A 14,023-nucleotide genomic window follows, 5' to 3' on the forward strand; every position below is an offset into this window, starting at 1 on the left:
GTCAGTGCTTTACCGTTTGGAATACGATGGTCGTAATACGTAGGTCTAGTGTTCTTTTAAGCGGCTCCCGAAACATTGAATATCACTTTGATGTGATCTTTGTAATTCCATTGTGGACGAACCAATAAACGCAGCAGAGAAAACGAGTTCCAAATCCTTAACAGGGGTGAGTTCTGCGCAGAACCATAAACCTAATCAGTTGGCTTAGAATACGGTGACGCAAAGATCTGATTGTATAATATTTTTAAGGTCGTTCGAATAAGACCGTTCTGTGACATTCGGATAGGCTAGTTAATTGATTCCGCTTTGTCAGCTATGAGTTCACCCAACGAACTGGACAGGGGATGTTTGAGGAACCCAGGTGTAGACCACACGCACACAAGGGGGTGCACGGGATCTGATGTCGGTCCGTGAAACTGATCTAGTAAACATCCAGCATTGCTGGAGGTAAGACCGGATGAAATTCAAAAATCGAAGCGTGGGAGAGACATCCCGCGGTTACAGAGTTGTTTCAAATCTCAAAGCGGGATCACTAAAGGCGTGGGAATCTTGCGGTAAGCGAATTAGGCATCAAAGTTGATTCTTGTATAAATTCATTTGTGAAGGCCTGTGCAACTTTTAACTATCATAGCTATACTTACGCGTTCGCATCCCGCCTATTTGTCAGTACAGAACTACGGTATTTGCCGTCTGCTTAGAGCTGGTGCTTAGTACTTGGATTCAATTAGATAAAAATTCAGGATTTAAGTGACAACAGTGGTCAAGTAGGGTGTTTGATTTCTCCATCGCAAGATCACGACTGATGGAGAATGTGCGTGAACACCGTATTGGAGCCTTAAAGGTAATGATGGTTACTTCGTGAGGAATTAACAGGAACTCCTCTTGGTCGATTTAGTGTGACAGTTGGACCAGGACCGTAGAGAATCACCCAGGCCGAGACGATCGAAGAATATTCCGCTTTAAATGTTTCGACGTACAGGCACTACTATATCGATTTGAGGAGGCTCCTAAGTGCACTAGACGTTGCCTACAAAAAAAGACATTCCAAACATCCATTCCTCTATTTATTTCACTAGAGGCTTATATCAAGTCCCGTTTTACGAAGCCCAGGTCTTGGAAGACCAACTATCGCTTGAAAATGTAAGTCACTGAAGCCCGGGTCGCTTAGTTTGTCCGATTTTGGGAGACATCGCCGCACACCAAAGTGTTTGAAGGAATTTCTCGGGAGACCTTCCAGGATCGGATTGCACCATGCACATAGAGGCCAAAACAGGAGCTTGATAAACCTCTTGCTGAAGGAAGATTAGAGTTTAAAGGTGTTTTTTCCACAGTCCCCCATAGCCTGATAGTTGTTGTGTGTGTGATACGGAGCGGACCAATAAAAGTGATCCAGTCAGGATTAGTTTCAAACAACTAAATGACCACTCCTAGTGAGCAGGACGGGAGTACTGCAAGCACTCACGGGGGTAGTGGTTACTGGCTGGTGCAGCAAGACTGTAGACCATCGGTTATTAACGGTACCACGCAGGGTTTGATAACCAAGAGTGACGGAAGAGTAATTAATAATACGTTTGTACAAAGACACAGTTAGAAAAAACAAGGTAATGCATATCTGGATAAATGTGAAAAAATCTGTGACGCAGCAAATGGACAAAGCAAAACGATGCCAATAAAATAGTGCCATATCCTGAATAGGCAGTTAAAGGAGTACAGAGGTGACAACAGTGGGGTGGGAGATTAGCAAGAGGTGGAGACAGATAAGGGATACAAATAGTAAGCAAAGAAGTCCAAAAAGTGGGCGAAATCGTTCAGACTTCCACCAAACGGTTGAAGTTAGGACCCTGAGAAATAAGAATTTCCCCGTAGGCCTCTTCTTGCCTCAATTCAACTGCACCCTGTTTGCGTAAAAGCAGGATCGTGTAAAACTTCGAAGCCGCCTGCAACGAAGAAGCACAGTAAAAGGTTTATTAGACAGTTGGAAAATTCAATGTACTATACTGGATGGAGTCTCTTCGTAATGGCGAGATTGATGTCGTATTCTGCGCGTATAAAGATATTTCGTCACTGGGAGAAAATTAGACGGAACCAGGTGTAATCAAACGGACACTGGTCATCCCCTCCGCTGTTTGTCAATTTCCAGATTCAATAACAACTTCCAAGAATTACTAGTTAACATAAACGGAATTGATGTGCTTGGATGGTTCTCCACAAGGCTGAACAAACGCATATATCTTCCAAAAGCATCTGCCCACCGAACTTCCCTGCACTAAAAAAGGCCTACCTCAATTCAGAACTGCAATCGCCGTAAAAACTGCCCGGAATCTGTTAGCATAGAGAGTGACATCAGCTGTAGTAAACTAAACGTATCCGCTAGTTTATGTTGAATCTGTCCTACTTGTGAATGAGCGCGTCTGGTTCATATCATATGAACCAAGGCGGCAATGGAACTGGTAACCGACAGAACCAATCAACCATGGAAACAACCTGGAAGGAATGACCGATCGCTCATGAAACATAAACATGGCATCAGTTCTCACCTGTTTCTTGGTATTTCCGACGCAAATGCTCTGCAGCGCCAATGGTTCATCCCAGCCCATTTGCTGTTGATGTGTTCGCAGCATTCGAAGTAACACTTTGGAACGTTTCTCCAAGCGACGTTCCTCCAGCGACTCTAATGTGGATTGACCCTCCTGTATATCCGGACTGGCCAAGGAGTCTGGTGCGTCTAGAACACCACCATCAGCATGGCGATGTACAGCGGGATCAGGACTAGCTGCCGCAAATGCCAACGCCAATTGTTTTTCGGCCTCATCATCCGCTTTGGCGAGCTCTCGCTCTAACGCTAACATGTCAGCCTTTAAGAACCAGAAAAGATAGACTTGGAGATGCACCTTATCAAAAGGCATTAGTAACATGAGAACATGGCTGTACTAGAACGACGAATTCCAGATGTACAGTGACGCGCACCTAAGGGTGGTATCATCCAAAGATTGACCTGCTGGGCTTTTAAAAAGCGGCTTTTCTAAGTGCAGTACGACACCATTGTACAACAGTAAGGCTTGCACTAAAGCAGCTAACCTATAAGCTACGTGGGTCGAGGGTCACCGCACAGACACATTCGGTTAAACCAGGACGAAGTTAAAGGAGCATTTTTTAGAAAAGATAAAGCACTCTAATGACACAGACGAGTAAGAATTTAAAAAGGTATCAGGGTCGACTGAAAGCACAGCTAGAGAACTATCATCGTGTTATTGTTATCAAATAATGCTCATAAGAGTGAGTGAACCAAACAGGAACAACGTGAAGAATGTGAGGAAAGATGTGAACCAAAGAACTTACGGAGAACTTGAAGGAAGAAACAGATGGAGGAATATTAGCAGAAGCATCAACGCAGGCCAAGGGGACTAGCAGATGAACAAGAAGGAAAAATCTAACCACTCAAGGGTATTGCCGCCATATAACCCGAAGGAAGCACGAGGGCTAAGGTACTGTCACACCTGCTCAATTATAAACAGGGGCGACCGGAAACCCAGGATAAGGTTCGAACCGGGGATTACCCAGTCAATAGTCACATCCTAACAGCTCAGCTATCTCGAGATGTACCATACAGACACGAACATGGTCTATGGGATTCATCCACTGATATCTCACTGCAACCACAGCGGAGTCAACAGAAGATTTAAAAGGTTATTAGGAACATACCTGCATCACGCTGGGTGGTGCCTCCGACAGGATACTCGGAGGCATGAACGACAGGTCGTCGTGCATATGGCCATCGTCGTAGTCATCGTTAGAATCACCAGGGTGGACTAAAGAGCAAAAGAAATGCACACATTTTCGGAACAATTAAATCATCGGTTCTTAATCTTTTGAATGACGAGCTAAACAACACACGGTTGTTTCCCTGACTTTAAATTCTCCGTGGTGTAGTTCGTGAATACACAAGGATATAAATCCGGTAGGATGGTTAAGAAACGATGAACGGATATTGGACTCCCAGTCTGTGAACGACAGGGCGAGTGTAAGAACAAGCTAAGCGATTGACGGCACAATCGATACCGCTACCAAAGGTGATCCGTAGGCATAAGGAAGCCGTGAAAAGTGTTAATCAACGAAGATGGTACCCGCACAACAAGCTCTATCAACTTTACTGTGCCTAAATGCACTAAGTTCTCAGAATGACATGCTTTGATGGAACAGCCAAACCCGATCCCCACGTAAGGACGTCCTGGACAATAACAGACCCTAGCAGCAACACATCGATTGCCCAAGACGCGATAACTCTTTTGAATCACGAGCGATAGTCCCTCCCAACTTCCAGTCCCCACCTCCGTACTATGAGTCGTCCTACGATTCCGTTCACTCGACTAGCACTTACGACCAACCCTCTTAAAGCGAAACCGATTGGATTTGATGATCAAATAACCTGTAGAAACATATCAGTCATTAAGAGCTAGTTTGGTCAGTTTCGGATAGATGGATAGAACTCTCATGTTCAGAAGCCGCAGAAGCGCATAATTTATAGTTGGGATAGGATGCATGAAACACTGTAACTATCACTTGTAACTAAACGAAGTTCCCTCCCAAACAGAATCGCTTTTCATGGAGTGCCAAGTAGCACAGGCAGCCATCAGAGCGTTGCCACTAAATGGGAGAAATGGAATGTCGATAAGGAACCGATATCTTTATGATGCTTGCAAAAGGTGCACTGCCTACGTATAAGAAGATGCCGTGGATCCACAGCAAAACAATTAACGCACTCGGAAGTAAACGAGGACCCATGTCTCCCTTTACGAAAAAAATCGGTAGAAAATAAATGGGGAAAAGTAGCGTTACGCTAATATACTGGGTGACATTCTCTTCTACGATCTCAGTCAGATGCCCTGAAGAGGATTCTGCGATTGCACAACGCAAAAGAACCTATTCGTACAAACTTTTTAGTAAGGTAGCAAGAATGAGTGAAACAGCACCTTGATAACTAGCATCCAAATAACCCGTTTGGCTTCTGAGTCAGTACCAGGTATTATACAGTTTGAAGTTAGCTCTGACTGCCAGACAATTAAAACTTCGTGGGTAGTGTGAAGAGTTATGTCGGAAAGCACTGTACGGCCTTTTCGTGCCGTGTCTGACGAATCTCTAGCAAGATTCGAAAGGAAAACGACCGTTACCAAACGCTTTTGAAGCAAAAGCCTTCAGAGGTTACATGAACCTTCTCCTGCGAAGTCGCCACGTAAGTAGTTGGTACGTGATGTGAATCAGGTGATTGATGATTGGGTGTCGATAGGTGTTATCACATTGCACGTTAATCACCCTGGCACTCAGTTATTCGCAGTTGATGTTTGCGGCACTGAACTTACTCCGAAGTTTGTTAGGCTCCCGGTTAGTAAAAAGGATGGAACAACTGTGTAGTGCTCGTCCACATTTCAGCACAAGTTGAGTTAACTTGCTTGGAAATGAGGACTATGGAAAAGTGGAATCTAGAGATGATGAAAGCGTGGAAAGCTCGGGGGTTCTTGCTTACCATATGATCTATGGGCAAAATTAACTGAAGTAAACAAAGTACGCGTGGAACGAGATACGTGCCAACGAACTCATGCGTTTAACAACGCTTAATCGTATACAGGACACGCTTATGAGGATTACCGGGGTTGTTTCGCGTTAAGCACGGAGCCTTACCCATGTTTCATGTGATCCTGTGACAACCACCTAACCGTCAATCTCTCGGGTATACCAGATGTCACAGAATCCCTCATAATAGGTTGCCTGGTCTTGTAGTAATAGTCTGAAAATGTGCCGTCGGTATTATCCTGATAACAACCGTTGACGAATACCCCTCCGTAGTTTGGATTTGATAACTGTTCAGACGCTTCACACAACAATAGAAATAGTGAGCCTCACGACACATTCAAGATTTTACTTGAGGAAGCTACCTACGGTGTATTTAATCAGTTGGATGGAGAAGTCATCGTTTTCGGAACAGTTTGGGAAAAAATAGCTAGATTCACTGCTGGTCAAACTTTCGCTTTTGGTACAAAAACTTCGTCCAGCCAGACGAGTAGGTTACGAGGTTGGTCCAGATTAAAGGCGGAAGGAGAATCTATCAGCTAATTCAGGCTAAATCACTGTTAGGTATCAGATAAAGGATTTTGTTTGTTAGCGTAGGTCACCAAGTGTTAAGACCGATTGTAAAACCAGCTTGGAGTCTAGTTTTCCAGTTCATTTCACGTGAAGATTCCTCTGGAACGTCGTTTGCACTTTCTGATCCTGTGTGTATGGGCTAAGGCTATGACAGTTGTGAACTTTGGTCGGGTTGGGATCTCTACCCCCGGTTTGCTGACAATACTACGTTTATTGACAACCACATGCAGTCACATGTCAATCCGGCTTCAAAAGCATGCCCTCGATTCCATTCACGCTGTGACGCTTGGTGATTTCTACCGTCTGGGTCATCCGCAGCTGTGGTGTGAATCGCTGTTCCCGTCTTGAAACTTCTGTATTCTCCAGATCTATTTTATGTCCTGTGTCTAACGCATGCACCGCCATCGCTGAGTGTTTAACCAGCGTTTCGTGTTTGCTCGCATTCCTTCGTGGTCTGTTTACCTTTCTCTTGTGCTCGCCAGTTCTGGTGTGCAGTTCTCTGACTGTGCCTCATTGTAAACCTTAGTGCAATCGTTCCATTTAATTTTACACAATCCCTAGTCCTTTCAGCCGAGAACGAATCCTTCAATTGCACCAAAATTGAGTGTAGCGTTTTTCCCTTCCGAAATGCTACTCGAATGTCGACTACCTTTAGTCATCTTTGAATAAACTCTGATGTTCCTGCTTTATGTGGAATAACTGCTCTGCCAATCCATTCCTTAGATGCCGCCAAATCAAACTCACTGGGTACCATTATTGGAGTAATGGTACCATTCGTAATTTGTCGGTAGGAACCATCGGCGAGATGCTGCTTTCCCTTTTCAAGGTGACCGCTTTTGCTTTTACCTTTTCCTGCCTTAGCGGACATCTAACATCGATTTAGCTTTGAATCTCGACGGACCCCGTAACCTAGTCACTTGGCCTAACGAAGCTTTTGTGTCAAATTGAGGCGTTGCCCAGTAATAAATTTACCGACTGTTTCCCAAGCTTTTCTGAAAACCATACTTACGGTATACTCTTCTCTAGACCCAAAACCCCTAGAAGAATTAGTCTCCTCCATCTTATGCAGGCTAAACCGACGAGAGCCAAATGATTAGTAATCGATTGGGACACTGGTGGACGTACCTTCATCCGGGTGGGATGACAGCCTGTCGAAGGGCAGCTGATTGGAACCTTCTTCGTTCATTTCATGAATAACGTCGAGCTTTTGTCCACCCATCGTTGCCAGGGTGTTCTCAAACGTTACGCCCGGAGATTTTGTTCCACTTAGGTCATGGTTAGATAACTCGCTAAGGCTAGGCTGGAAACAGAGCAGCACGAATGACGAATGTGAAAAAAGACTATTAAAGAAATGGAATGCTGCAAAGTTTTGTGATGGGATTTGCTCGAGCTGCTGTCTGACAGTGGCCGGCCAACACTGACGTGTTAATAAGGCGTATATATGAATCGGAACTACAGAGCAACCAGATGGTATGGTTAACCTAAGGGCCTAATTGTATGGTAGGCTCCACTGTCGCAAAAACCCTAACCTACTGAGTAACCTAAGAAGTAAAATCAGACTAAAAAACAAACTTTAATCCTGATACAACATATTCATTAATCTGAATTGTTCTCTCATAGGGATAATAGTATGCTCTCGCTGAACAACTCTGCCAAAAGAACGAAAGCGTTACTCTACATAACATCTTTGAAATACGAATAAACCTAGATGTGTTGCTATTCGACGAAAGGGTTAAGTTGGGTGTCAAAAAAAGGGAAAACTAACGGTCTGCTAAGCAAGAGGCACCTGAAGGTTTGTGCGAACTTGAGTTTGTATAAAAACCACCGCATATCATTAAGATGTGTTATCAGATGGGGAGATATCTTTAAGGAAAGCGCATATGTTGGAGCTTAGTTTTGCTACGCATGCGAGGAGCACACTGAATGAACGGAAGTGGAAAATCTTATCTGGAGCACTCCATAAGATGTACAGTACAGGGCCTTAGATATTCAAAAATACTTCATCGTAATGAGGTCAACAACGACCACAGACATACTAACCTGGCTGGTTTCGTCTGGCAACGCCGTTGGACCAGCCTGGGAGACAGGTGGAACAAAACCGAGTCTCAAAGGATGGAGCAGCTCTTCGGCTGCATCGTCAACACTGGGAACCACATGGAGGTTGGAGACGAACAGGCGCAACAAAACTCGAGAGTAGATTGCACGGCCTGGGAGGGTGAATAGTTTATCCACGCTCCCAGTTTCTTTCCAGTGCATCAATTTCTTTGTCGGTGGCGCCAGATCGAGCTGGGTTGTGATATCTGAAGTGTCCTCCATTTGTAGCTTCATGGTCTCACTTGGGATTGACTTGAGTTCATCTATAACCAAACGACGTTTGCGCTTTCCCGGTCTGACAAACAAATTGGCATATCAGGGCTATGTGAATCAGTAGGTACATTTACCAAGGCAAGCCGATAAGTAAAGACACATTGCTTATGCACCTGTGCTAATGAGCATTCTGCCTAGTTCCATAGTATTTGCTACGACCTCAACTTATTTTCGGGTGAGGAAGCAGATAGATAAAAATAGAAACAATGGCAAAGTAAACAATAAACATCCCATTTTATACCTAGGTTGTCCTTGGGGTCTACATACCACCAAACAATTTACACTACGAAGCATTTTAAGGGTTCCAGTCAATACACTGTCATGACCCCAATAATATGGCAGTTGTAGGTGTGTCGTTAGGATTCTGTACAAGATAGTTAAGCAAGAAGTTGAGATGGACAGGCGTATTGAAGTAGCTATGTATTTATGAATGTACCCAAGCGCCTGAGGGGAACGGCTCCTTACAGGGTCCTCAACTGGAAGTACTGAGTCGTAATATGCTGCTCACTTGTGAAAAATGCCTGTTTGGAGTTAACGCTGCAGTATCTCACAATTTGTGATGAGTTTGAGGTAACTCTTAGCCTCCGAAGAGACATCCAACGGATGAATTTACAGCCGCTTTTGCTGAGCGGTCGGTGATTTTCTCGAGAACTAATAGTTATCGAATGCTTGAGAAGAGACAACACGCAACAGAGACCACACTCACTCGATGCAACAGCACAAGAATAAGACGTTACTAAACCTCTCGTTGTCCTTTTGTAAGGTTTTCCCTTGTGTGGTCAAAATTACTGTTAAGCAAGACGAGCAGGATCACGAGTTTAACCTAAAAGTCAAGTCACATTTATCCACTCAAAACCATTGACACTTTGCACCGCGGAATTGAAAGTCTGGTTAGAACAAGCTGTATTTGGTTACATCGGTAAACCCTCACAACGAGTCAGGACCTTGGGTTTGTCTACTCCAAAGAATGCTGCTGTACGCTAGCCCTTGATCTCACTGAAACCGACTTAGGGGGCATACTAATCAACATACCTTCTGGTTTCGGTACCCATTACTGAAGTAGCATCAATCGGTTGTAAAGCAAAGGCCTCCGATTCATTTGTTATGAGTGTTGTACTTTCTCCGTGGATGGTTGTGCCACCCACCCTGGACGCGCCCAAGTTGACCACCGGCACTGCAGTCAAATTCGGTTCGGTCGCCGCGGTAACCTCTGGGAATTGGGAAGTCGATTTTTCAACGACGGTTTGAACGAGTTCTTCAGATGCAACCCCTGAGGCAGGGACTGGGGTCGTTCCATCATGCAAACCAAACCGAGCAGTATCCATATGAGATTCAATTTCTGAAGTGAGATGTTCCAGCTGCTTCTGAGCTGAAGGATCTTCGAAAATTGCGGCGTCCGCAAAGAGTGAATGATCAATTTCTCCTCCAAAGTTTTCGTCGTCGTCATCTGCAGCACCTAGAGCAGGTATCAAAGCAAACCAGATTCATGGATGATGACAACGGACTATCAACAAACGCAAATTTATAAGACGGGTAAATGTGCGTTGTTCCAATAATACCAAAGATAGTCATTCACTTTAAGAGTCTATAATAAAATGGTTATCCATTCTTAAGAACCGACTTTCAATCCTCGAAGTTTTTTCATCTAATAGGATAGGAAAACCCTCTGTGAGGGTCATTTGTATACCAAAACGTGGGACAGGGACTCCTCATCCGAAAAAGCAGAGCAAGTACGCTATTACCCACCATGTCTGGTAATCTCAGTTACCTCCACTGATAACTGCTCCCTGGCCATTGCAGAGCATTCTCGGGGGTCATTCTTTGCGAGCACATTCAGGTTTGAACTCGAGATAGTCCAGTTGTTAAAGTGCAAACTTATTGAACGCAAGGTTCGTGGTTGGAACAGAACTTCTGCATCTCGACTGCTCCTGTCTAGGCATGATCGCCTGGAAGTATTTAGGCCCCCGTGCTTCCAAGGGGTGTATGGAAGCTAGATACCGAAAGGGTTTTACAGCTAAGCGATTATAGTACCTTTATATTTTCAGGTTAATCAAATAGTTTTGCATCCAAAATCAATCAAATTCAAACCCATATTCTCGAATGAAGTGGTCCATAACTAAAGCTGCCATCTTGACATGGTCATAATCATCATGACTGTCAGCCGTAACAACCGCGTACTTGTTGTACAGTGGATGTACCTGACACAGTTCCGCTCACTGATGATTCGGGGAGGTGGAGTAGGTAGCTGCGCATTAGGGAGCTGATAAATCAGTGCGTAAATACAGCACTGTAGGTGGACTGTTAAGTGGGGGGTTGGGAAGAGAGGTATCATTGAAGGCGATAGCTTGGATGCATAAGCGCCATTGAGCGCGTGATTGGGCCATGTCTGACAATGTCTATAACCACCAACAGTTATCCCTATCCTCAAAAAAGTTACGCGGACGCTATGCAAAAACCACTATGCCTGATAGTTGTGGCATCGAAGGTGCTCTCTGGTCTTATCCCTCGAAAATTGGCTGAACACAGGGAGAGGTCCGTGAAAACCAAGCTGGGTTCCGTCCTGCAAGAGTTTGCATCGATCATATCTTCACACTCCGACAGATTCCAGAACAGCGACACTGCTTCCAGCAGCCAACGATGGTTGTGTTTCTTGATCTGAAAGCTGCCTTTGACTCTGTGGACCATCAGACACTATGACAGTATGTTTGGAGCAAAGGTGTTCCCCATGAATTCTTAACCCTCCTTAAGGCGCTGTACGCCAACTCCCGCGGCCGTGTGAATGGCTACGGGGAGCTCTCGCCTGAGTTCATCACATCAAGTGGCGTCCGACAGAGCTGTCCTCTTTCACCTTTCCTCTTCAACTTCGTCATTGATACGATCACGGAAGACTCACTACCAACCTCTAATGCCTGTGGTGTCGAAGTGCTCCCGGGGCGTCCGCTCACAGATATCGAGTATACAGAAGACATAGCTCTTCTTAGATCTGACCACGTGGTAATGCAAACAACATTAAATAATCTAAATAATTCTGCCTCATGGTTCGGCATGCGCTTCACACTTGCAAAGTGTGAAGTGCTACTGTAAGACTGGGTGGGATTGAACCCTAGTCTCATACTTGCGGATGAATCGATTGAGGTAGTAGACAAATTTATCTACCTGGGCAGCTGTATCAGTCCTGGTGGTCTCGAGAAAGATGATATCTCCATCAGGACTGGGAAGGCCAGAGCAGTTTTTGTGGACCTGCGTCACATGTAGCGTAGATGAGACATCCGTTTATCCGTCAAGGGTCGGGTTTACAATGATGCAATGCGCTACATATTATACGGATCAGGAACCTGGCTGCTGCACAATGAGGACGTCAAAAAACCTTCAGTGTTTGACAACTAATGTCTCCGGAGCAACCCCTCGAGTCAGGAGGGAACACCGGATCAACAATGCTGAAGTACATCGAGTGGTATTCGAAGAAATTACTCATCCTCGATAGATGAACTGATTGTATTTCATAGGTTGTGCTGGCTTCCCCACGTGCTGAATATGCCAGTCGACCGACTTCCTCGAAGGGCTCTTTTCGCACAACCATGTGAAGGGTGGAAGAGAGCCAGAGGCAGTCAAAGAATGAGTTGGCAGGGAAGTAAGAAAGCCATTACCAGCAAACTCTGCTGCGCTGGTCATTGCCATCTTCCTGGATGGGGACCCCGAGACGGGCCACATCAATGGCTAGAGACATTGTCAGACATGGCCTAGTCGCGCCCTCACTGACGCCCATGCATCCAAACTATTGCCTTCAATGCATAGCTCCCTTCCCAATACCCTCCACTGACGGTGCAGAGCTACCTATCGCACCTCCCCAAATCATCGGTGAACGAAAATATGGCAGCAGCAACCACTGTACGGCATGTATGCGGTTATTGCAACTGATAATGATGATGATGAGCTGATGTGCTACCATGGCTGGAATACTGCCAAGTTGCCCAAGCCTGGACAGGGGAAGTCGAGAGGCAGAGGCAGAGGTCGGGTTCGAACCACGGACCTTCCGGTCAGTAAATTCGCGCTCTAACCACTGAGCCATCTTGTCCTCCTTAGATATACTGGAAAGACTCCATTCCATACGGTAACAGTGGTCATGATTAGTAAGTTGTATATCTGTTCAATTCCCTAAGCCTTATGGTACTCCACTGACGGTGCAGAGCTACCTATCGCACCTCCCCAAATCATCGGTGAACGAAAATATGGCAGCAGCAACCACTGTACGGCATGTATGCGGTTATTGCAACTGATAATGATGATGATGAGCTGATGTGCTACCATGGCTGGAATACTGCCAAGTTGCCCAAGCCTGGACAGGGGAAGTCGAGAGGCAGAGGCAGAGGTCGGGTTCGAACCACGGACCTTCCGGTCAGTAAATTCGCGCTCTAACCACTGAGCCATCTTGTCCTCCTTAGATATACTGGAAAGACTCCATTCCATACGGTAACAGTGGTCATGATTAGTAAGTTGTATATCTGTTTGATTCCCTAAGCCTTATGGTACTGTAGGACGACATTGCAATCCCAGTAATCTTGGTCATGACAGGTGCACATATCTTTTCACGTTTGCATACGTTAAGATTGGTTGAGTTGCCCGATAGGTCATCGAGCCCAACCAATTGGATGAAGCTTTAAACTAGTAACTGATCTGTTTTCGGAAGAAACAACTCGCCCACGATAGATGAACTGATCGCATTTCATAGGTTGTGCTGGCTTGCTCACGTGCTTCGTATGCCAATCGACCGGATCCCTCAAACAGCCCTTTTCGCACAACCACGTGAAGGGTAGAAGAGGGCCAGAGGCGGTCAACTAATGGCTAAAAATCCACTACCATCAAACGCAGTTTCTCTGGTCATTGCCGTCTTCCTGGATGGGGACTTCAAGACGGGACATATAAATGGTTACACACTGTCAGAAATGACTCAAGCTACTGCCTTCGGTGCACAGCTCCCGTCCCAATCTCCCCAATAAAAACTCCACTGACACCCCTGTATTGACGTATCAATTGCGTCAGGCATCACCTCCAATGCGAAGCTATCTAACCCACCTGCCCAAATCATTAGTGAACGAAACTGTAGCATCTAGAACCACCGTACAAAAGTTACCAGGTTTTCGCAGCAGCTACTGCTGATGGTGATGATAAACGAGGTGGTAAATCCTAATGCTACTTCCAACATGTAAGCTGTACACCATTAGACAAATTATGCTGGCTAACCTGGGGCACATTTGTCTGTCTTCAGAACCGGTCTTGACAAGGAGGGGAATCGCATTCCTTTTAATGATAAACTCACGCTCCAAAGGGTATCCAGGCATGGTCATCACACACTTTGGCATTTAAAAATCCGCAATTACAGTTCCACCAGATTTGGTTGAGTGGTGTTGGAACGACAATGGGTAATAGTAAGCAATGAATTGGTGGACGATAACAGGGTACGAAGTAGCCGGATGGCAATTTTTGGGAGAAGCTTTAGGTGGGTTTGGTGGATATATAT

The 14,023-nt window shown here is 45.2% G+C and overlaps 1 protein-coding gene across 1 annotated transcript in view; it reads right to left on the minus strand.

Moving 5' to 3' along the window:
- Nucleotides 1–1,549: 1,549 nt before the first annotated feature.
- The window catches only part of T265_00259 (hypothetical protein), a gene marked incomplete at both ends in the record, with an annotated part of 13,583 nt that continues 1,109 nt past the window's right edge, over nt 1,550–14,023 (minus strand). Inside the window, 6 exons of the mRNA XM_009163967.1 lie at nt 1,550–1,937; nt 2,538–2,855; nt 3,703–3,809; nt 7,264–7,438; nt 8,179–8,527; nt 9,538–9,961. Of these exons, the coding sequence (XP_009162231.1) occupies nt 1,809–1,937; nt 2,538–2,855; nt 3,703–3,809; nt 7,264–7,438; nt 8,179–8,527; nt 9,538–9,961 (1,502 nt within the window). The remainder of the gene's footprint in view (nt 1,938–2,537; nt 2,856–3,702; nt 3,810–7,263; nt 7,439–8,178; nt 8,528–9,537; nt 9,962–14,023) is intronic.

Source organism: Opisthorchis viverrini (genome assembly GCF_000715545.1).
Source record: "Opisthorchis viverrini unplaced genomic scaffold opera_v5_2, whole genome shotgun sequence".
Taxonomy (NCBI): Eukaryota; Metazoa; Platyhelminthes; class Trematoda; order Opisthorchiida; family Opisthorchiidae; genus Opisthorchis; species Opisthorchis viverrini.